A 24,642-nucleotide genomic window follows, 5' to 3' on the forward strand; every position below is an offset into this window, starting at 1 on the left:
CTGATTAATTTCATTCACAAGCTGCGTCCGACAAAACACATATTACTATAAGCGGCCACACAGCCATGTCTTTTTCCGCCCGACTCCGCTCACATGACACGAATAGGAGTCACATGATTTTGTTGAGGAGGACTCGGTAAGAAAATGGCTGCGTTCTTGCAGTGGAGACGGTTTGTGTTTTTTGATAAAGAACCGGTGAAGGATCCGGGGGAGAATGGGAAGAACTTCGCTCTGCCCAGCGGTATATCGGCCTGTGACTCCGGACGGGGACACATCGTTCTCGGGGATATCCTCACGGTGCTCAGCCGCTGCTTAGGGACGTGGGGCTAACGTTAGCTAACCTAGCACTTCACTTCTGTGACAATAAGTATTTGTCAGGAAACGACGGACCAGCAGTTTAATCTGTGGTTTCCATGCTTTTAGAGGTAGTGTTTTGCACCCATCTAGTATGATATTACAGTCCGTTAGTGGGTTTGTGGAGACCGTTTTAACCGAGTTCGTCATTGGCCTGATGTGCAGCCTGTAGTTCAGATATATCCTAACCTTATACACCCCAGACTCGCCCCGGTAGTTTAACTACCCCTATGAGCCCCGTCAGTTACTGTGATTTTAAAGTCCTTGGTTTCCTTAACTCTTGTTGTGTACATATGGACGGTCAGATCTGTTTTTTAACGCGCTCTCTCCAGCTCACCTCCTTCCAAGCCTACAAACTGCGGGTGACGCACCTGTACCAGCTGAAGCAGCACAGCATCCTGGTTTCAGTTGGGCAGGACGAGCATGGCATCAACCCACTGGTAAGAACTTTAACGTTCAACAGTTTTGCTGCTCTGACCCAAAAAAAACCCAAAAAACCGAAAAAGGGGTATTCCACCAGTTTTCCAGAATTGCTGCAGAATTCAAACACTGAGATTTGTAAACGGATTTATTCAGAGTAGTTCAATGTAAAGGGGTTTGTAGAGAAACTGTACCAAATCATGTTTATTTACAGTGGTGGTGACTGGAACCAGGCGTTGTGATGTCTCATGTGAGTTTATATGTGATAGCCTATTGATAATGGTAAGATGGGTGTACATTAGGAAAAATCTCAAATATTTTTAAGTACTGTTTTGTCGTGCAGTGTCCTGCATGCATTTAATAAAATGTTTTAGGCTAAAGGCTCATAGCAAAACTATTGTAAAACAGTGTCTCAGGCAAAGTATTTGTAACCATTTTTGTGAAATCACTTTTAATTTCCCCCTGGGATCAATAAAGGAATCTGAATAGGCAAGTTGTGTGGAATAGAGGCGTTAAACACGTGAAATGTTTTGTTCCTTTCATGGCTGTTCTGACTCAGCACATTTCTTTAGAACATAGTGTCGTGGCTCGACACTTGTTTAACCACCAAGCCTAAGTACTATTTATGGTTTGTAAAATAAAACAAATTCAATTGTTTGTTGAAAGAAAATAAAACGAATCGAACAAAGTAAAAAATACGAGAAGACTCTTCAGAATTCAGAAGTGCAGGTCCTTTTTTCCTTTTGAGCATGGAGAGTGTATTCCCAATGGGCCCTTGGGCGACACTCACACATATACAGAGTTTGTACACATGTTTTATACATGTTTTATACTCTCGGTGAAGGTGGGGTGACATCGCCTTGAGAAGTTCACAAGTTCACTCGCTCCCTATAAAGTGTCTGTCTGCTCTTTTACGCCCTACTGAGGAAATTTGTTTTAGGGCACTTACTCCAATGTGCTAGGCCTTTATTTATGATCTATCCTGCATAAAACATGGCATTTTAATTTTGAGAATCTTTAATTTACATCAATAGCTTTTCATATCAAATCACTTTGAATGACTGTTCATGTCTTGATAATTAAAATTTGCAGATATTTTGAAGAATCGGTGGAATTCCCCTTTTAATTTTTTAAAAATATCGCATTACATGTTATTAAAAAGGCTTAAAAATTCTTTGTCAGTTTTTCATCCACTGTTTTTGTTGGTCTTTCATTCTTTGGCCTTTTCAGGTTTTGTGTAATGAACTATGTAAAATGTAAGTTTTATGTTTGTTTGTTTATTTCTTCCATGTCTTATTGTCTCGTGTAGAAGCATTTTATTGAATGCAACATCCAACCTGAGGTTGTTGTCTGTCAGGGAAATATAGCTATAGAAGTTGATGTGTACCATGCAGAATGATGATCATCTGTTGTGTATGTTTTTGTTTTGTTTGTATGTACACCAGGTGAAAGTGTGGAATACAGATAAGAGGGACAGCGGCAGTCCTCTGTGCACCCGCATATTCCCAGCCATTCCTGGGAATAAACCCACAGAAGTGTCTTGTCTTAGTGTACATGAGAACCTAAACTTCATGGCCATAGGTACAGCTTTGTTTTGGTTCTATCTCTCATTGTTTGTACTGTTGATTGTTTTTGTTTGTACAAATAATCAAATTGTTTTATGTAAGTTTAATTATAAAATGTATGTAAAATTTCATTTTTAAACTTAGAATGAAAACAGGGTTGTGTTAAACAATTCTCTGTAATGTTCACAATGTGGTGGTATGTTCAGGCTTTACAGACGGCAGTGTAGTGTTGACCAAAGGTGACATCACCAGAGACAGGCACAGTAAAACACTGACCCTTCACGAGGGAAATTGTCCAGTCACTGGTCTGGCTTTCCGCCAGGCAGGAAAAGTCACACACCTGTTTGTAGCCACCCTTGAAAAAGTGCAGGTATGTTTTAATTTTCCTATTTAACGAGTGTTAGGAATATTTGTTGTTGTTTCCGAAACTGAAATGTAGAGAGATTTTTGTTGTTGTACTCAGTGCTGCCTGTCTTGGTCTACTCTGTTGTTAGTGTTACACATTATCAGTGAAGGAGTACCCTCGCTTGGAGCTGGACACGCACGGCTGTGCTCTGCGCTGTTCTGCCCTCACAGACCCCTCTCAGGACTCGCAGTTCATTGTTGCGGGAGACGATTGTGTCTATCTGTACCAACCCGATGAAAGAGGACCCTGCTTTGCCTTTGATGGGCATAAGATTCTGGCCCACTGGCACCGGGGCTACTTACTGCTGCTTACCCGAGATACCAAGTCACCTAACAAGTAAGAACCACTCATATAAAGCTTATCTCCCTCTTCAGGTTGTGATGAATGCACGGGCTTAATTTGTGAATGATGATGTCTCAAAACACTAAGCAGTAATGGATCTGGTGGCTCTGAGAGGTCCCATTAAAAAAAAAAAAAAAAGAATTTAAAAAACCTGAGCTAAAAAATGCATCAGATATGTGTCAGTTGTCCCCATAATGTTATATCTTGTGACTAACAGATGTGTTATTAAGGTTGTTCAATAATTAACATTCTCAAAAACTTTAGAAACAACTTCTCATGCATGACTGCTTGATTTAGCTCAGTTGAAGGATGAAGTATGAAGAACAGTCACAGCAGTAGTGGACACATTGAGTGATAAACATAATGTTGGTAAAAATGCATGCATGTCATGGCACAGCATGCTACTTTGATTAACTTTGCTGTATTTTGTTATGTTACACATGTCAAGTTATTGGTAAAAATAGTATGATTTTTCTTGGTATATCTCCACAGACTGTTAAATGAGTGTATTGAATGTGAGCCCACTGTTCTGCTAAAATGAAGCCCTGATAAATGGACACTACGCAATTTTAGCTGCAATTTTTCTGTCGCAGAAAAAGAAATATTGGAATTTGCTCCCCTCACTTACTCCCCTCGCTCAGATACTAATTCTAGAACATTTTGGTGGTGTTCACTTTCTTCTTGTTTCTGTTCAAATAAGAAAAAAAAATAGAAACTACACTTTCATTAAAAATGGTACATAACTGTCACTGGGGTGACATTTACATCATTTGTACCTTGATAAATAAAAAAATATTTCTGCACAGAACCTTTATTTCTAACGTTGTACAGTTAATTCCTCAGGCTTCAGTTTGACACATGATATATTTTGCATTTATTTTCCTGAGATGGTTGAATTTCGCTATCAGACACTCTTTGTTGGGAATTCCTTAAGGTGATAAGGTATGAAGTGCGTAACCCTCCCCTCCCACAATTTTCCCTTTAACCCAAATGTGTTTGATCAGTCTAGATATGTTTAATGTCCAAAATTTTGCTTCTGAAGTTCTGACGTTCAGAGGCCAACATTGCTAACAAACACTAGAAGTCAATAATCCCCTAGATCACATCTGTAAATATATCCACAAACCATTTCTAGTTTAAACCTAAAGAAGTTAAATTTACAACATCAAGTGGAAAATTGATGGAATAGTTCATTTGATTTGTATCTGAACTTTTTTTTTTAGTTTGATTTACCATGATAAGATAATGAACCCCTTTGTACACCTAAAGACATTAGGCTTTATCATGGGAAAGTTTGGTGACATTTAAATTGTGAAATCTCTCTGTCACAGGCCTGACTTTGGGAGCAGAGAGACCTCTCCAACAGAAAAGCAGATCTTGACGATTTATGACTTGGACAATAAGTTCATCGCTTATAGTGCAGCATTTGATGACATAATAGATGTCCTTGCAGAGTGGGGTTCGTTCTACATCCTGACAAGAGATGGAAACATGTTTATGCTGCAAGAGAAGGACACCCAGACTAAATTAGAGGTCAGCTCACTCAGTGATTACACTGTCTTAGTCTGCTAATAAGTGGGTTTGGACATTCTAATGCTAAATTCTGCACTGTAAAATTAGATGACGCTCCATCAGTAACCATCAGTTTGTTTAAACAGTGTTTTGATAACTCTTGAACAGTATATGTTTATTTATTTAGTCACACTAATGATGATAAACTGAATGAAGTGATGGTGTTCTCTTTCCGTAGATGCTCTTTAAGAAGAATCTATTTGTAATGGCGATTAATCTAGCAAAGAGTCAGCATCTGGATAATGATGGTCTATCTGAGATATTCAGACAATATGGAGATCACCTTTACATTAAAGGTGACCATGATGGAGCTATTCAACAGTATATTCGGTGAGAACTGACCTCTTTGGGAACTGTACTCTAAACAAATATGTAATTAGTTATGATGTTATGAAATGGTTAATTTTAGCATCATTCTTAACCAGTTTGTAGTTACTTTAGGATTAGGGAGATTGTTCTGTAAATATGAATAAAACACAGCTGTAGCAATGCGATTTCACAAGCTGACTTGCTTTGTCTTGTAGAACCATTGGGAAACTTGAACCCTCATACGTCATCCGCAAGTTCTTGGATGCTCAGAGAATACACAACCTGACTGCGTACCTGCAAGCACTTCACAGGCAATGCCTGGCCAACGCAGATCACACAACATTACTACTCAACTGTTACACCAAACTGAAGGACAGCTCCAAGCTGGAGGAGTTTATTAAGGTTATTTAAAGCAAAAAGAAACAGTGATATGATACTTCATTTGAAGCAGTTCCTTCAGTGTACTGTGTAGCTGCTTTAAACATTATGCTATAAAAATGATAGTTAAATAGTTAATTGTTTTTAAAATATTGAGATTTTGTTTTGTTTCAATTCCTTTAGAATCTATTACAACTTGTACCTCTAAAAAATATTTAAAAAAACAATTTGACATTTCAAAATCGAGTTGACATTTTCAGTGCAGTTCACTTTAGTCAAGGGGAAAAAAAATGTTTTTACAGTATAGTTGGGCCTTTTGTTGAATTGAGACTCATCATTGTCTACATTTGTCTGTGGATTCCAGAGCAGTGAGAGCGAGGTGCATTTTGATGTAGAGATAGCCATAAAGGTGCTGCGCCAGGCTGGTTACCACAGCCATGCTGTGTTCCTGGCAGATAAACACTTGCACCACGAGTGGTACCTAAAGATCCAGCTGGAGGATTTAAAGGTAAGGAGAATTGTAGCCAACTGAAGAATTAGAGAATATTTCAACTGTAGTATCAGATCAGTGATGTGTAACAGCAAATATTAAGCAAAATTCTAAATTGAAAATTCTAAAAATGTGACATTTTAGGCTGTTTAAGAAATCACACCACAGAATGTAATGTTTTTCCTCTTTTGTTTTAATGGCTATATCCAGAATTACCAGGAGGCTCTGCGCTATATCGGACGACTGCCGTTTGAGCAAGCTGAGACCAATATGAAGCGTTATGGTAAAACGCTGATGCACCATGTTCCTGAGAGCACCACTGTGCTGCTGAAGAGGCTTTGTACTGACTATCAGCCCAGCCGAGACCCCACTGATCGGGACAGTCTGGACAGGACTGTACTGAATAAGGTGAGAATTCTGGATTTTTTTTTTCCTTTTATGGGTACCCTGCTGTTCACAGGACAGCAGAGTCTTAGTGAGGTTATGGCTCCACTCTGGGAATAAGAGATGAAGATCTAGGGCACATAAGGATGTAGATGTGCATGAATACTCAAACATGCAGACAGTTCTTCTAGATAGATTCTTGTAGAGACACTCTAGAAGTGTCTGAATATTGCGGATCACATCTGGCAATACAATATGTATAATGTGTACCTCTGAGCAAATCACTTTTTGTTGATTTTTCTAAGTGAACATGTCCTCTAAAGAGAACACACTTCTATGCATTTTAATGCACAATTAATGCTGATTCGCTATATATATTATATAATATAATATCTCAAACACTTGTCTTGTTTGATCTTGAGATCTGATGACCTTGAAATGCATCATCCCACAAGCCACAAGTATTTTTGTCTTTTTAGATCCTGTAGTCACTTGCAAAAAAAATATATCTCTTGAACATTAAATTTGAGACATGCCTTAATCAAAAATATTTAGGGTTTCCATATCCTATGTGCTTAAGTACATAATTTGAGTTCCTCAGTCGCTCACTTCACCGTATTTGTGTTTCTCAGGCAAATTCAGAAGAGTTCATACCCATTTTTGCAAACAACCCACGAGAGCTGCGAGCATTCCTTGAGCACATGATTGAAGAGGAACAGTCACCACCCCAAGGAGTGTATGATACACTGCTGGAACTTCGGCTGCAGGACTGGGCCCATGAACAGGATCCCGAGGTAAACAGAATGTTGCTAATATTTACTACATTACAGTAATAATTAATACACCATTTAAACATAATAATTTCTTAATCATAATTATAATAAATACTTACTGATGAAGAATTTTCATCTAACCCATACCCTGCATTATTAAGAAAATGATCCAATATCTTCTTTTGTTATTCAAGTTTGATACTGATGTATTTTTGCTTCATCCAGAGGAAGAAGGGCCTGCAGGAGGCAGCATTGTTACTGCTGAGGAGAGAGAACACTGTGTTTGATAAAGCTCTGGTGCTCTGCCAAATGCACAACTTTAAAGAGGGGGTGCTCTACCTTTATGAAAAGGGCAAGCTGTGAGTCAAATCCTTCAAGCTCTCAGTAGTACTGCCTGTTGTATGTTAGGAGTAAATATGGCAGTGTTGTTGAACAATTTTTCATTGGCTTTAAGAAAAGGAAAATATTTAAGAAATAAGTAACTATTTCAGGTCATAAACAAATCACACACAGACGTTCTTGTTATTTTGGGGTCATAGGTTCCATTCATATCACAGTGCTCAAAAGTCGATTCCTCTCTTATTTACTATGACTTTACTGACCAGAACAGATCCTAGGTTTTCTAGATGTTCAGTTGCATCCAAAATATTAATTGTAGCTAGAATCATGTACATCTTATCATTGATAAAGCAATTCATAATACATCATTCCAAAAAAAAAAAAAAACCAACCAGACCAACAAAAAAGGATGAAGATGTCTAAAACTACTTTAAAGCACTGTACATACACTATGCAGACAAAAGTATTGGGACACCTACAACAGCTTTTATGACATTTCATTTTAAATCCTTAGGCATTTATAAGGAGCTGGTCCCCCCCTTTGCAGCTGTAACAGCTTTTACTTTTCTAGGACACATTTTCTACAAGGGAGTGTGTCTGTTTTAATTTTTGCCTTTGTGAGGTCAGACACTGATGTTGGCCAAGATGGCCTGGCTAGCAATCTCTGTTCTAGTTCATCCCAAAGGTGTTTAATGGCGTTGAGGTCAGGGCCAGTTAAATTGTTACACACCAAACCCAACCAGTCAGGCCATTATGGACTCTGCTTTGTACCCTGGGGAAGAATCTTACTGGGGCAGAAAAGGGCCTTGCCCAAATTGTTCCCACAAAGCTGGAAGCAGACATTTGTCCAAATTAGACTGGAACTAAAGGCCCTAGGACAGCCCCTGAAAAACAACCCCATGGCATCCTCCACCAAACTTTACACTTGGGACAGTGCAGTCAGGAAAATAATGTTCTCCTTGCATTCGCCAAACCCAGACTCAGTCATGAGACTTCCAGATGCAGAGGCATTGTGCTTGATGATGTAAGGCTTGCATGCAGCTGCTCAGCCATGGAAACTTATGTCAAGAAGCTCCTGGCAAACGGAATTTGTGCTGATGTTAATGCCGGAGGTTTGGAACTCCGCAGAACTCTGGCAACTTTGTTTTGGCAACAACTTATATACTCACAGACGACCATGGAATATCTAGTAAGGAAGAAATTTCGCAAACTGACTTGTTGCACTGGTGCTTGATTTTATACACCTGTGGCAAAGAGACTGAATGAAACACCTGGATTCAGTTATTAAGAAGTCTTTTGTTCATATAGTGTATATAGTCAAACTTGCCATAGACCACCTGACAGACACAGACACTGTTTCTAATGCAATGCCCAGTTTTTTTTTTTTCTTTTAGAACATTTCCGAAAGTGTTCTTAGTGTTACCAGTGCTGTGATTGTATGAGAGATGCCACAAGTCTCACCCTTTTTTCTCTGCAGGTATCAGCAGATCATGCATTACCACATGCAGAATGAGGAGTACTCGAAGGTTGTGGAGGCATGTAAGACATACGGTGATAAGGAAGTTTGTCTGTGGGAACAGGCTCTGGGCTACTTTGCACGAAAAGAAGAAGACTGCAAAGCTTACATTAGTGAGGTTTTGCAGCACATTGACCAGAACAACCTCATGCCACCTCTTCTGGGTAAGTTGCAAGTGTTTCGCACGAAGAAATGCCATTTGTTGCTCCTCAGTGACTTGTGGTTCTACTTTTCTCACCTTGGTTATGTTTTCACACATCTAGATGTTGTCGTTGTTGTTATTTTGCATGCAATGGTACTTTAAAACTTAGCGTGTGTGCCCTGTTTTTTTAGAAATGCTTTACTGAGTCATTTATTCTGGTAAATGTTTCTTTATTGTAGTTATGCTGTGCTGTTCCACTGTCATTTCTCACTGTGGTTCAGAATAACCAATCAAATCTAGTTGCATTTGCTAGTACAGTCTAATGCAAAGGTTTTGGCACCCTAGTCAAAGTTGATGTTTATTGATATTCTTCATTAAAATAAGCTAACTAAAGGAAAACACAGTTATATACATTCATATTATATGTAATGCACAATTAGTTTATTTGCTGAATTTAACACAAACAAATAAAGCAATCTTTGGTGTGTTAAAGGTGTGTTAAATTGTGCAGTAAATATAAAAATATGAAAAAATAAAATATGCAAACAAATGCCATGTTTGAGGTTGTTCCTTACAGAGGATGTGTTAACTTATTTTCAAGCAGAAAATTAACAAAACATGCAGCTTGACTAGGGGTATTCAGACTTTTACAGGCAAGTAGATCCATGCATCTTACAATATTGAGGTAAGAGGTATTCAGGAAGTGTCTGCAACTGTATAAAAGAGAGGCATTTTCCAGCTTGTAGACTGCTGTGCTGTTTCATTTCCAGGCACTACATACATTATTACAAAATTCTGCTTAAAGTTCTTAATCTGTAAATATCTTTGCATTTATGTTGCAGTGGTTCAGACGCTGGCCCACAATTCTACAGCAACGCTCTCAGTGATCAAAGATTACCTGATTAATAAACTGCAGAGGGAGAGCCAGCAGATTGAGGAGGATGAGCGAAAGATCCGGCAGTACCGTGAGGAAACGGCACACCTCCGCTCTGAGATCCAGGAGCTCCGCACCAGGTATCTCCACTGAACTGTCTTGGAGGGAGTAAAGCAGCAAAAAAGACTTGCTGTTCACCTGTAGTTGTGCTGATTCTTTTGTAGGATATTTTAATTAAGATTTTTATTACAATGTAAGTACAAGGCAAAAACAGAAAGGTTTTCAACTTGGAATAGTGACAGCAGATAGATGATAGGGGTGGAAAAATGAAGATGAGATGAGAAGGAAGGAAAATAGAAAGATGATAGCAGCAGCCAAAAATACATTGGCATAAAGCAAAAAAAAATGCAATTCCTGTTTGTGTCCTCTGTGTATGTCTTTTATTTCCTTATGCTTTATTACTGCCATATTCTACCAAAAAGGTTCAAATCTTGCACTGTACTTTAATTCCTCTTATCAAGTTCCTCTCATGGAGTGAATGCCTACGATTTTCAGTAATTTAGTATTAGTAAATTAGCTCAAACAGTAGAGATGTTTTTTCTCTGGTACCCATATAGCCACTAAGATCTTGTATTCATAATTTTGCTATGAAGGGATCTTATGAGGAGGTTCGTAAAACACTTTAGAAAAGAAATAAGAATATGGTTTAATTAAAAGTAAATAAAAGTATGCGACAGAGTGGAATAAGCATCCAAGAAGATGCGCTGCTCTGTCACACTGAATGTTCAAATTGGATGCTAAATAATCTTTGTCTTTGCAGTTTCCATGTGAAATAATTAAGGATACTATTTTCTTTGAAATAAGCCTTATAATAACCATTGCTGTATTCTGTGTATTACTGGAGCTTCCTTAGCAGTGCATGTGTTTTGTCTGTAATGTACTCACATTTACAGATTATTTTGCTTATTGTTTGTATATGGGAGATTACTTGTGTACCTCCTGTTCTAACGTGGGCCTCTCACTATTTTTAGCTTTAGCATCTCTCTGACTATATTGTGTTTTTTTTTTTTTTGTCAGCCAATGAAGACTTAAGATTGAGGTTTTCCTTATCTGAAACAAACACATCACTTATATTGCTGAAGATGTACATAATCCCCACTCATGCACTTTGCTATGAGTCATAGTTTCCCATGCTCACTATGTTTGTGTTTTCTGAAGGCAAGTCATCATGAATGAAGTTGAAATACCACAACGAACTAACTAAGGACAGAAACACTGTACTGCCAGCTTTAGAACACGCACAGCTTGTTCCTCACGCACCTTTACTGCAGTCCCTTAAATGAAGTGTATGACAGCATTCACAGGATTGTACAGAAATGTGTCTGTTCACAACTTTTTGACTTCATATGTCAATAAGAGCTGCTCTTAAACTCCTACTTTCATCATGTAGAAGTAAATGAACTTTGTGTGTCTTTTAATGAGGATTCTTTAACTCACTCACAAAATAACTATCAAAGTTTTCCTCCTCCCTATTTATTCCCCCCACAGTGCAAAGATTTTCCAGAAGACAAAGTGTAGCATGTGCAATAGCCCTCTGGAATTGCCGTCGGTGCATTTCCTGTGTGGCCACTCTTTTCATCAGCACTGTTTTGAGAGCTACGCTGAGAGCGAGGCAGAGTGCCCCACCTGCACACCCGAGAACAGGAAGGTGTTGGACATGCTGCGTGCACAAGACCAGAAACGAGACCTTCATGATCATTTCAATAGACAGGTACAGCAGACACGGCATTTCCCCGTTACATACCACTATTCATCTCTTCCTACACATGTTCCATATCCTTACTGCTACTGGGTAATGAATCCTCTGTTGCTCAAGTAAATAAAAGGCACTCAAGTTATGAGTCAAAAAGAAGTAAAGGTACCCTGAAACTAAAACAAATTCAGTACCGAGTTCCCTATAAACCTGCAGTGAAACTACTTAGTACGTCCAACATCTATTAGTGTTGTAACTGAAGTTTGCTTGTCTCTGTTCTTGTTTTTTGGAATCTTTTTCATCTAAAATAAAATGCTAAAGCTCAAGAACAAAGTGTTAGCAGTAGCCAATGAGTCCAGTACTATATGAGTACAGTCCATACTATATGAATGGCTAAAGTGAAAAAGCAGGCTTAATATTTGTTCCACTCAGGTATTTTTGAAAACTGGTTAAGGTATTGTCATTTAAAAGTAAACATTGTACTTGATATATGTAACTGAATACAGAGAAGTGGTAAATACACTTATGTGGCTTACAGCAAATTAAGTATTGTTTACTGATGCTAAGATGCAGTCAAATTGCCTGTAATTATTAATATGAAATTCTGTCTTTAACAGCTGAGGAGTTCTAACGATGGCTTCTCTGTGGTGGCGGATTACTTCGGTCGTGGCGTGTTCAATAAACTGACTCTAATAACAGATCCTCCAGGTGGCAAGGCTGGCCCTGGCAGTTTGGAAGCTGATCTACAGAGAGATCTTCTCATTCACACCAAGAGAAATGTCTGAGAAACAGGCCCTGATTGAGATCAAGCTTCTTAAAGAGCTGAAATCTGCACTGGGATCAGTTTTTGTCATTCATGTTCTGTTGATTTTGTTGCAAGAAGGAGCTAAAACTGCGTCCTATTCTGAGATGCTTGTTCCGTATTTGATCTTATCCCTTATAAGTCAGGAGGCTTATTCTCCACGCAAAAGTCTCTGTCTCTGAGAAGGATGCTAAAGAAGATGAGCAAATGGCTTGGAAGCCTCAACTGGACCGTTTTTATTTGAGCTGTGAACATAACTAATGTATGAGCGTTGTTTCTTGTATGCTTCACTTTGGCAGTTTACAATGAATAATATATTGGCATCTGGTTATCTGTAATTCTGTGGACTCAATCAGGCTATGAATGAACGTTCAGTAGCCACTGCCTGCAGTCCGTCTAATGAATATAAAGAAACGTGTAACATCTTTTTAAATGAACAGAATTAACATAAACATGTTAACTGATGTGGATGTTGTGCATGTGCAAGTCCACTACTGTGCTCAGTACTTTCTCTGTTAAATTTGTCAATGTCACACTAACAGCATAATAATAAAGAATGACAACACAATAAACAAAGGGATATTTGTCAGTTAACCCATTCTTGTCTAACGGCTAAATGTAGTGGATTTAAGGTGAATTCCACACAATATCTGCAAATGTCAGTGGCTGAGATGTGAACAAAAACATTCAGTGATTTGGCGTGAAATGGTTCATTATAGAGAAGCTTACTATTCCCAGAATTCTCTATGATGATAGTGACAGGAACTAGGGATTACCATGTATATAATCCGAATGAATTTTATTTCATATCCAAAATCACTAACATATCTACACATCTTCTGGGGTTTTCATATATGCTAATAATTCTACATTAGTTACATGTCTAGAAGAAAAGGGGCTTTCATTGGGCACTATATTGCCTGGCAATGGCCTCTGTGCATGTCTCTGTCACAAATATACACACACAAAAACAGTTTCAGCCCAAAACTATGTCTCAAAAATATTGTAAAACTGGTTCAGGTCTCAGGCACTAAGCAGCATATTCATAACCATTTTATTTAAAAACTATGTGAGGGAGCTTTTCGGAAGCATTAAACTCTTCAGACGTCTGGTTCCTATGACTACCACTGTGAACAATTCTGACAAGGCAACGTTTCTTGAGAATGGAGTCTTTCACATTAAACCACTCCGAATGACTTTGTCGACATTGTAGCCATTTATATGATTTTTCAGTGGAATTTCTCTTTCAGGAAAAATGCCACAGTCTCAGGCTATGACGTTTTGAATACCTTGGATAAACATTAGTGGGTTATTTTAGCTACAAGTTATTTACATGACGGCCTACAAGGAGCACCTAGTTACCGAGGCTGCACCTCAAATGCCTCCCTACACCCTCTCTAGTGAACTGCATCAGCCATGCAGTGCACGGAAACGGTCAAGTGGAAAAGTCCGTTTGGGCTTTAACCCTGTTCTCATCTGAAGTATCGCGGGATCGGTCTCCCTGGGTTACAGCACAGCGCCTGCTTACATGGAGAGGTTTGAGCGACACAAGGTCCGTTCTAAGCTACCACGTTTCTTATATTAAAACCATTAACCGTTCCTTTGCTGTGCTGTCCTGTGTTTATATGAGTTACCTGTTAAAGAAATACAGTTAACTAGCTAGTCCACATTTATTTATTTATTTTGTGTCTGCGAAGCTAGCATAGTTAGCTCGTGAGCTGCGTTAACTGCTAATCGATTGTTATTAATATTGACTGTGAGCTAGCTTAGCTAGTTAATGTAAGCAGGAAAATCACTGAAAACCGTTTTATTGGATGAATATGTATACTTAAGACCTTAGCTGTATGTTCTATTTAGCAGTAGAATTATCAATCTATGTAACCTAACGCTAATTTGGGTCCAGAGCGGCCCTGCTCCAACTGGGCATTTAAGACAAAAAGTGTCGAAACAAGTGTAATAATAATAATTATTGTATAACGTTTTTGCCTCTCGTATGACTAATAGCAGCTTTTTTCAGTCTGACAAGGTAACCATTCACCGCAACGCACGTAATATACTGTTAAACATCCGTGTGACTAGTTTGTTTCTTTTTGAGTTAGGTGAGAACTCGTATTTTAGGTGGCTTGCCAAGTTTGTTTCTACTTGACAACATACATCTCATTGTTTTCAGACTCAGCTCATAACCAACCAGCCATTCGACGAGACACTGGACGTCAACGATTCAGAAGAGGTCGCCAGTTTGTACACACCAACACCACGTCAAACAGGTGACACCCTGGCTGCTTTTACTATTCCACAACATGTTGCTACTGTTTGACAGCATAGGGTTAAAATGTAGTCTTGTGATTTCAGTGTTCAGGAGCAGGAGCAGACAACAGCTGAATAACATGGCCAATAACAGCAGCGACGAATATGAAGAAGACACAAAGGTAGATGCTTCGTTTGCAATCTGAATTCTGATTGAAAGGGGCTTAAAAAGTTTAAAAAGATCAGAAAAAACTAAAAATTAAGACATTAAAAAAGTCATTCAGAGAGGTTTGATGTCCATCCATCCATTTTCTAAGCCGCTTCTCCGTCAGGGTCGCGGGGGGGTGCTGGATAAATTTTTTTCATAAATTGTATTAATCCATTTGCAGCAGAGAGGTGCATGTACAGTGATTTAATGCAAAACGGTACCAAAAGTAAAAAACATTTTTTCAGATGTACCACTGTTTTACCATCATCAGCATTGCATATAAAAACTCCTTAGTTCCTCTCAACCCTGTTGTAATAAAAAAAATGTCAGTAAGTTTGTTTACAATGCACAATTTCACATAAAAACACTCAAAATTACTTCATAATAAATGGCTGAATGATTGAATTATGCAGAAATTGTGTATTGGTCTTAGGCATTGATTTTGGTCCAGAAGATTTTGTTAAAGTTCATTGACTTGGTCGTTTGCATTCATATGTAATTGCAGAAAAAGAAAGGGCCACCAGCAAGTCCACGAGGAGCTAGTGAAAATAATGAGGAAGAGGAGGAGGAGGATGACGATGATGATGACTCAGATGAAACAGAGTCAGATGAAGAGGAAGGGGAGCCGGGTTCAGCTCCTGAAGGGTAGGAACAAACCTCTTGGTGATGATGAATCTGAAGCCTTTTTCTTTTTTGAAATAAAGCTGACACTAATAACAATAAGTATTTAGCTTGTGGCACATGGACACAATTGTGAGAGGGTTTTGAATAGTTAGTTATCTCACATTAATTTCACTTTACACTTTATTAGCTATCTTTATCTGATTCAGACCAACACTTTTTTTGATTTTGAAAATGCAAAAGAGGTGAGGAAGAGGGTGCAGGCAGGATGGAGTGGGTGGAGACGGATGTCACGGCTGATGTGTGACAGAAGGATAGCAGCAAGAGTGAAAGGGAAGGTTTACAAGACAGTAGTGCGTCCTGCTATGATGCATGGTTTGGAGACTGTGGCTCTGTCTAAAAGACAGGAGGCTGAGCTGGAGGTGGCAGAGATGAAGATGCTGAGATCTTCGTTGGGAGTGACAAGGATGGACAAGATTAGAAATGAGCAAATCAGAGGGACAGTGAAGGTAGAGCAGTTTGGAGATAAAGCCAGAGAGGCCAGGTTGAGATGGTTTGGACATGTGTTGAGGAGGAATAGTGGATATATTGGGCAAAGAATGTTGGAGATGGAGCTGCCGGGTAGAAGGAGAAGAGGTAGACCTCAGAGAAGGTTTACGGATGTAGTGAAGGTGGACATGGAGATGGTTGGTGTGAAAGTAGAGGAGGCAATGGATAGGGCAAGATGGAGGCAGATGATCCGCTGTGGCGACCCCTAAAGGGAGCAGCAAGAAGAAGAACAAGAACAAGAACAAGAACAAGACCAATCCAGCAAACGAATGAATCTGCATGCACAGAGCTTTTCCTACAGGCTCTTGCTAAACTTTACTTATTTTATTTATTATTTTTCTTAGAATAGAAAAAATGTACAGTATGAAGATAATGTATTTAAGTTACTCAAGGTGCCATGAATGTAATTCTTCTGAACATGGAGACACACAGTCCAACACAGTCTAACAGATACTACTAAAAGAAAAGAATGAAATGTTCTCTCTGAGTTCCTTCCACTGTCATTCGCCCTTTTAGCTTTGTCAAGACAGACTGTCGGTTTCACACATTTCACAGGAATAAACTGCAACATGTTATGCAGATAAACATGTATGTTAAATGGCAGAAAAGTTTTCAAAAGTTTTAATTGCTGTTCAAAAGTTTTGGAATCAGTGTTTTATAATATAAAACCAAATTGGTTGCAGATAAACGTGTGAATAATTTTTATGTTAGTCATGTGCAGCTTCACTGGTTTCACATAATTAGGAAGACACTAGAAAAATGTTAATTAAAATGAGGAAACATTAGATGAGTCCAGAATGATGAAGTTATACATAATTAATTGCATTAATTAAGGTGCAGGCCAACAGGCTGAAAACCACAATTAATGAAAATAGTTACTGTACATTATTTACTTAATAAACATTTAATAAGTACTTGTTCATGTATGGTTTGTAATATCAAATAAAAGAAAATGTAAAAAATCCTTTTGATGAAGAGTTTGTAATATTTAAATCCGCATTTTTTATTTTATATGACAAAATTTTTAATATAGCAAGTCTTTCAAACTTAGCCTTGCATCATCTGATTTCAGTGAATAGGGCGAAGGGCTGAGGTGGACCTTGTTGATAGAGCTTGTCCTGAAAAGTATGTATATGTCTTTGTTTGCTCACAGAGCATATGACCCAGCAGATTATGATCATCTTCGTGTTACAGCAGAAATAAAAGAACTTTTCCAGTACATCACACGGTGAGCTTCTTGTACTTTCATAAACAAACCCACATAAACCACAGATGTTTCTCACATCTGATTTATATCTCAAAATGCAAATATGTGTGCAACAATTTTCCTCTGTCTTCTCACGCTCTTCTATATCCATAAGTACTGGTAAGTTTCATAAGTACTGGTAACTTTCAGATACACACCACAGACTGTAGAATTGGACCATAAGCTGAAGCCTTTTATTCCTGACTTCATCCCAGCTGTAGGGGACATTGATGCTTTCCTTAAAGTGAGTACAGTCATATTAATTAATTTTTTAATATAATTTTTTAATATTATGTAGCTGAACATAGTAACAAATCAGTAGTGATTACAGGTTCTTAACTGGCATATGTACCTAATTATATACACTATATTGCCAAAAGTATTTGCTCCTCTGCCTTCACATGCTTATGAACTTGAGTTACATCCCATTCTTAATCCATGCAGTTTAATATGATGTCAGCCCACCCTTTGCAGCTATAACATCTTTATCTCATCTGGGAATGCTTTCCACAAGTTTTAGGATGTGTTTATGGGAATTTTTGACCATTCTTCCAGAAGCACATGGTCCATTCTTCCAGAAGACTCTGATGTTGGATGAGAAGGCCTGGCTCACAGTCTCCGATCTGATTCATCCCAAAGGTGTTCTGTCGGGTTGAGGTCAGGCCAGTCAAGTTCTTCCACACCAAACTCGGTCATTTATGTCTTTATGGACCTTGCTTTGTACACTGGTGTACAGTCATGTTGGAACAGGAAGGGACCATTCCCAAACGGTTCCCACAAATTTGGGAGCATGAAATTGTCCAAAATCTCTTGGTCTGCTAAAGAGTTAAGAGTTCCTTTCATTGGAAATAAGGGGTCAAGCCCAACTCCTGAAAAACAACCTTACAACATAATCCCCCCTCCACCAAACTTTACACTTGGCACAATGCAGGCAGACAAGTACCGTTCTCCTGGCAACCGCCAAACCCAGACTCATCCATCGGATTGCCAGAGGGAGAAGCGTGATTAGTCACTCCATAGAACACGTCTCCACTGCTCTAGAGTCCGGTGGCGGCGCTTTATACCACTGCATTTGATGCTTTTCATTGCACTTGGTGATGTAAAGCTTGGATGCAGCTACTCTGCCATGGAAACCCATTCCATGAAGCTCTCTGTGCTGTTCTTGAGCTAATCTGAAGGCCACGTGAAGTTTGGAGGTCTGTAGTGATTGACTCTGCGCACTATGTACCTCAGCTTACCCCGCTCTGTCATTATACGTGGCCTAGCTTTTCGTGGCTGAGTTGCTGTCGTTCCCAATTGCTTCCACTTTGTTCTAATACCACTGACAGTTGACTTCGGAATATTTAGTAGCAAGGAAATTTCACAACTGGACTTGTTGCACAGATGGCATCCTATCACGGTACCACACTGGAATTCAATGAGCTCCCATTCTTTCACAAATGTTTGTAGAAGCAGTCTGCATGCCTAGGTGCTTGGTTTTATATATCTGTGGCCATGGAAGAGATTGAAAAATCTGAATTCAATGATTTCGATGGGTGAGTGAATACATTTGGAAATATAGTGTATGTTGGTGCTATCCTAGGTTTGGAGAAGGTTTAGCAGGTGTAGAATTAGGACTGATGTGGGCACCAATGTTAGGTGTCGGCCAGACATCACCGATCCACTGTCTATACCACGGGTGCGCAACTCCGTTTTTAATAACCAAAATTTCTTAAAATAGATATTATGTTTTGGAATAAATTCTTCACACATTGCAAGAGATATACAGATTTTAAAATTGAAGAAGAAAAAAATCACATCCATACTCCTAAGTTTAGGTATCGGTATCAGCAGAGAAAAAAGTTGTATGTGCATTCCTATTTAGGATTACCATTATTTAGAACAATAATAGGGACATACCCATGATTTATGACTCTGTATTGAAACATGAAACAAACACTTTTGAAAGCAAGACACTTCCAAAAGTTGTCCGAAAGGAGAACGGCTTATGCTGAGTCATTTTGAATCATTATTAGCTATGCCTTGATCTGTTCATTAGGCTTTGATCTGTTCATTGTCTTCAGCTCTTGTGGTTTGCTGTTACAAACTTTTCGGTGATAACCAGGTTCCTCGGCCAGATGGGAAGGCAGACGGTCTGGGACTGTTGGTGCTGGATGAACCCTGTGCTAAGCAGTCTGACCCTACGGTGCTCTCCCTGTGGCTCTCAGAGAACAGCAAACAGCACAATGTTGCTGTAAGTGCTCACACATGTATGCTTTATTACTCTTTAGTATATAAAATGCAGTCATAGACATGGAATAGCCATGAACATTACATTGTGTACCATTGTTTAATACAATGGCCTACGCAAACACTATTTTGTGGTTGAAAGAAGTTAGTTATAATTCTTTCCACATATTGAAATTGCAGTTCATTTATTGACCCAAGTAAATTGCAATTCATAACAAGGATGGTGCTCAGTTCAAATTTTAACCAGCTTTTCATGTGCTATATGCTTAAAGCCAATGGATATTTGCTCAGTTTTGGTTATATCTGGCTGTAGATGTGTAATATTTTTACTTAGCACGTTTTCAGCTATTCCATCAGTATAATGAAAAATGTAGCTACCTTTTATGGAAAACTGGTGACTAGAGTTTTTATGTTGTTGGGTAAATTATAGTAATGGTTGCATAAAACATTTTGAGATACTAGCTCCATTTGTCAAAGCTGTTATATGTGCACAGATGGAAAATGCTGTTGAATCTGTTATGTGCAAACCCAAAAAGCTATTAAACCTTTACATAGAGTAGACCTACAGGTCATATGAGAGCCACTTTAGTTCAAGTATTAAATAGAGTAGGAATAAATTGAAATAATACAGACTTTCTCAAATGCCAGAAATTCTGCTGTCATACCTTATTATTGGCCTGTTGTCATCTCCTTTTTTGCTGAAAAAACTGCTGAACATCTTTTTTGTCAGACTGGACTTGTTGAAGACAAGCTTGACCTTTTTAAAGGGAACCAGTAAAAAAATACATCAGGTGTGGGCTACTGAAGTGAGAGTGGCCTGGAATTTTTAGTACATCCAGCATGTCTGTCTCTGTACTTTGTAGGAGGTGAAAGTAAAGAGTATTGAGAACCCACAGAAGAACCCCAAAGCCATAGACAACTGGATAGAGAGCATAAGTGAACTACACCGCTCAAAACCACCAGCTACTGTACACTACAACAGGCAAGCAGACACACTTATACATAGTGCATGCACTCTAAACTACAGTACACACTGAAATACACCCTTCATTTCACCAGGCACAAACACACACACACACACACACTGTGCCATACAATCACAGCTGTAAGCAAACTGTGTTCACCCATTCATCAAACATAAACCACTTTTCTAACTGCTGCACAAGTAGAGAGAATTTATGCCAATTATCTGAATTTATGTTTGTCTACCTCAGACCCATGCCAGACATCGATACCCTGATGCAGGAGTGGCCACCTGAGTTTGAGGAGCTTTTGGGCAAGGTCAGTTGTCAAATATTCACTGGTGAAGTACTGGAAAATTGGCTTGTGCTTGAGTGAATAAAATGTTCTGAATAAAATATTCTGAATATTTATATGATGGTGATATTGTTACAGTCATGGAATGTTATTTGTTCTTCACTGTTTACCTGTTTTCAGTCCTTGACAAGCCAACTATATGTTTACAGATTGTGTTGCCTCTTCTCAGTACTTTAACTCAGTAACATGACAGTGCATCAGTTTGCTGTAGATCTATATCTGGCTATCTGCGCAGCTTGTTTGCCTTTCTCCATCCCAGGTGAACCTTCCTACAGCAGATATTAATTGTGGCTTAGCAGAATATATTGACATAATATGTGGTGAGCTGAACTCAGTTTTTTTATTTTTTTTTTATTTTTACATGATCTGTTTTTCAGACTTCATAGCAGAATGTTTGTGTTTTACTGCTAAATCTAATGAAATTGATTTCCACAGGTATCCTGGACATCCCTGTGTATAAGAACCGAATCCAGTCTCTCCATGTCCTATTCACACTCTATTCTGAATTCAAAAATTCCCAGGTCAGTGTTTTAAAAAAAAAAAAAAACTGTACTGGTCTGCTCAGTTTTTTTTCTAAGTTGCATTACCTACCTTATATATTAAGCTGAGGACAAATGACATTTATAAGCATAGGTTTTGAATTTATTTGGATTCATATATCAGAATTTAAACAGGTTTTGGTAGACAGTCAAAAGGAGGTATTTTTTTGCTGCTAATCTTCATGTAATGGCATTTATTTAGTAAATTCCAAGATCTTATATCAACTTTCTCTGTTTTTTATTTTTATTTGCTAGCATTTGTCTCTTATACATGGCTGCAAGGTTCCTCAACATGCTGCCAAGCCTAAACAAACTCAATGGTTGTTAGTCCACAAAGGGCTGACCTTTATAAAAGGGTTCTCACACACCTATGATGGGTGTCTTACCGTGGCTTTAGAAGCATGAGAGACAGAGCTTGCGTTATTACAAGATTGTAGTCATTTAATGTTTTATGACAAAACTGATTTATCTTCCTGTCCAGACGGTGGCAGCTGTGGGTTGCAAATGACTTGCCAAATAAAAGTGCTTCAGTTAAATTACGATCAAGCAGAAGTAAAAGTAGCTACCAGAGACCAGTTTGTGCAGGAGTTAAAAAAGGAACAGGTAAAAAAAAAACAAGAGTACTGAGAACTGCAATGGAACGTTTAGTACATCCAGCATTTATTGGTATAAAGCCTGAAGATTGTTAGGCACCATGCTTCCTGGTGAGATTTTTAAGCAAGACTGAACTTGCTGCACACATCAGGCATAACATTATGACCACCTCCTTGTTTCTACGCTCATTGTCTATTTTATCAGCTCCACTTACTATATGGGTGCACTTTGTAGATCTACAATTATAGACTGTAGTCCATCTGTTTCTCTGCATACTTTGTTAGCCCCCTTTTACCCTATTCTTTAGTGGTCAGGACCCTCATGGACCCTGACAGAGCAGGTACTGTTTTGGTCGAGGATCATTTTCAGCACTGCAGTAATGCTGATGTGGTGGTGATGGTGTGTTAGTGTGTGTTGCGCTGGTCTGAGTGGATCAGTGCTGCTGAAGTTTTTAAACACCTCGGTCACTGCTGGACCGAGAATAGTTCACCAACTGAAAATTGTCCTGTGGAAGGCCTTGAAGATGACCAGCATAAACTGTGCAGCAGCACATGAGCTGTTGTCTCTGACAAGGTAGGAGTCTCTAATAAAGTTGACAGTGGGTGGGCACAGATTTACTCGAACCAGCACAACACACACTAGCATGCCACCACCACATTAGTGTTACTGCAGTGCTGAGAATTGTAGAACTACAAAGTGTACCTATATAGTAAGTGGAGCTGATAAAATGGATAATGAGTGTAGAAACAAGGAGGTGGTCATAATGTTATTACTGATTGGTGTATGTGCCTAATTAAATAAAAACTACATGCTATCTATTATACACAATGTTGCCTGTGTGATGTATATACACAGCTGTTTTGTCCTCAGAGGTCTCAGACCTTTTTAGTACAAATCTTTACAAAATAATCTTAATAAGGGCTGTTATTTTATAATCTACTCATATTTCTCTGGACAACTTTTTTGTCTCTAACATCTTTGAAACATATTAATTAGGGGGCCTTTATGGCTCATGTGAACTTCATCTGCAGAGTAGACTGGATGCAGTTCGTGTGTGTGCAGTTCCTGGATATATTGGTCCAGTATCAGTAATTTTGGGTTAAGAAGGAAAGATAATTTGGCATCTTTTCAGAGTAGTTCCTATGAACCTATGCTCTCAGGTACTTGAATTCAGTTCTTGAATTTTTCAGTGTGACGGTCACTTTAAGTGCCTTAGACCACATGCATGCGCACTACAATAGGTATACTAGAGAGAGTGTGAGCGTGCAGAGATGCTTTTTAGGTGTATGCACATGGTGGACAGCTCTAGGTTGTAGCCTGTATGTTCTGCCTACTGCTGCTATTCTGGATTGTGATGAGTGGAGTGTGGGTTCTCCCCAGCCCAATAAATGGTCTGCAGTACACTGCATCTGCTGACTCCTGCGTGTTCCCTTTGGAGGACTGGGCCAGTACATGTCCACCCAGTAGCATCTCTCTCCCTGGGAGCGTTTGCCCCACCAGCTACCATCACAAGAGCATGCACAATTTAATGCAGAGATGCAGTGTCTTAAATGCCAGAGCTTTATCTGAAGAACCTCTTTTGCTCGATGTTTAAACGCTGGGTTTTTTTATGCTTGAAAATGCAATTGGATGTAGAATTTTGGGCACCCCTGATCAAATTACATGTTTTATTGATTTAAGTGAAAATAACTTGATAGATCCTATACAGAGAACACCCTTCTGCACGTTTTAATGTGCAATTACTGTTTATGTGCTGGATTTAACATAATGGGGAAAAATAAAACAATGTTGTGTGTGCAAAAGTTATGGTACATTTTTATCTTTTATTTTTTACCATATATTAAGCTCAAAAAATAAATAGGAATAGTGCACTAAAATTTTCAGAACAGTATGCCATGTTTAAGTTCCCTGTAGACATGTTCTCTTATTTTCACTTAGTAAAATCGACATAATGTCATAATGTCAATCGACATGTGTTCAAACTTTGTAGAATACATGCAACACAAGCTGTTTTATGTGTCTTATGTTTTATGTGTCTTGATCAGAGGTTTTCAGCAACAATATAAAACTTTCATCTTACTCTGAAACAAAAACAGCTTTTGTGTGTAGTTGGAAAATTGTGCATGAAATGCTTACATTCTGTTAGTGTTCATTAGATTGTGTCACTGAGTGTTTTCCCCTCTTCCTGTCTTTAGCACTTTAAGGCGTTGGCAGAGGGCCACAAGTCCAACACTTCATCTGCTCCCCACACCGCTACAGCAGAAGCAGAGACATTGACATTAGAGTGATTCCCGCAATCATTCCCCACCCACGAGGACCTTTTAAAACTGTCCATAACTCTTTGCTTCTGATCCACCCCCACCACTTCCATGTGAAAATACCTCTTTCTCATGCGTGAATCTCCTGTTGTGCTTTTCCAAGGGTCATGACCTTAATAACACATAATAAGCATTACTTTAACTTTTCTGCAGTCTGAGAAATGTATGCATAATTTGCTTTAAAGATATTTTTTATTAAAATATCTATTCATTTGTATGTCATTGATTTAGAAGAATGCTTTTATTTATAAACCATAGGAAGCCTTAACCAGGCTGTTATATGACACTATGCCAAATGGCAACGTTTCCTCAGTCAGTTAGATTTACAAATAAAGGTTTATTTCCTTGGCAGCGG

The 24,642-nt window shown here is 38.7% G+C and overlaps 2 protein-coding genes across 3 annotated transcripts; both read left to right on the forward strand.

Annotated features, from left to right (window-relative positions):
- The first annotated feature begins 80 nt into the window (after positions 1-80).
- On the forward strand, positions 81-12,999 carry vps11 (VPS11 core subunit of CORVET and HOPS complexes). Its single transcript, XM_017692685.2, has 16 exons — positions 81-286; positions 646-794; positions 2,220-2,355; positions 2,546-2,709; positions 2,834-3,081; positions 4,419-4,620; positions 4,838-4,989; positions 5,184-5,370; positions 5,711-5,854; positions 6,047-6,244; positions 6,853-7,014; positions 7,219-7,352; positions 8,810-9,012; positions 9,833-10,004; positions 11,413-11,635; positions 12,235-12,999. The coding sequence occupies exons 1-16, from the start codon at positions 145-147 to the stop codon at positions 12,400-12,402; spliced, it is 2,784 nt and encodes a 927-aa protein (XP_017548174.1). The 5' UTR covers positions 81-144; the 3' UTR covers positions 12,403-12,999.
- An 843-nt stretch (positions 13,000-13,842) lies between these two features.
- ift46 (intraflagellar transport 46 homolog (Chlamydomonas)) lies at positions 13,843-24,638 on the forward strand. Of its 2 annotated transcripts, XM_017692680.2 has the most exons (12): positions 13,843-13,971; positions 14,590-14,686; positions 14,772-14,848; positions 15,380-15,519; positions 17,198-17,272; positions 17,441-17,534; positions 19,395-19,523; positions 20,383-20,501; positions 20,734-20,800; positions 21,096-21,156; positions 21,272-21,357; positions 24,165-24,638. In XM_017692680.2, the coding sequence occupies exons 1-12, from the start codon at positions 13,948-13,950 to the stop codon at positions 24,255-24,257; spliced, it is 1,062 nt and encodes a 353-aa protein (XP_017548169.1). In that variant the 5' UTR covers positions 13,843-13,947; the 3' UTR covers positions 24,258-24,638. The 2 variants fall into 2 exon arrangements, with proteins under 2 accessions (XP_017548169.1, XP_017548170.1); XM_017692681.2 differs by lacking the exons at positions 21,096-21,156; positions 21,272-21,357.
- The last annotated feature ends 4 nt before the right edge of the window (positions 24,639-24,642 follow it).

The sequence above is a fragment of the Pygocentrus nattereri genome, chromosome 18 (assembly GCF_015220715.1).
Source record: "Pygocentrus nattereri isolate fPygNat1 chromosome 18, fPygNat1.pri, whole genome shotgun sequence".
Lineage (NCBI taxonomy): Eukaryota > Metazoa > Chordata > Actinopteri > Characiformes > Serrasalmidae > Pygocentrus > Pygocentrus nattereri.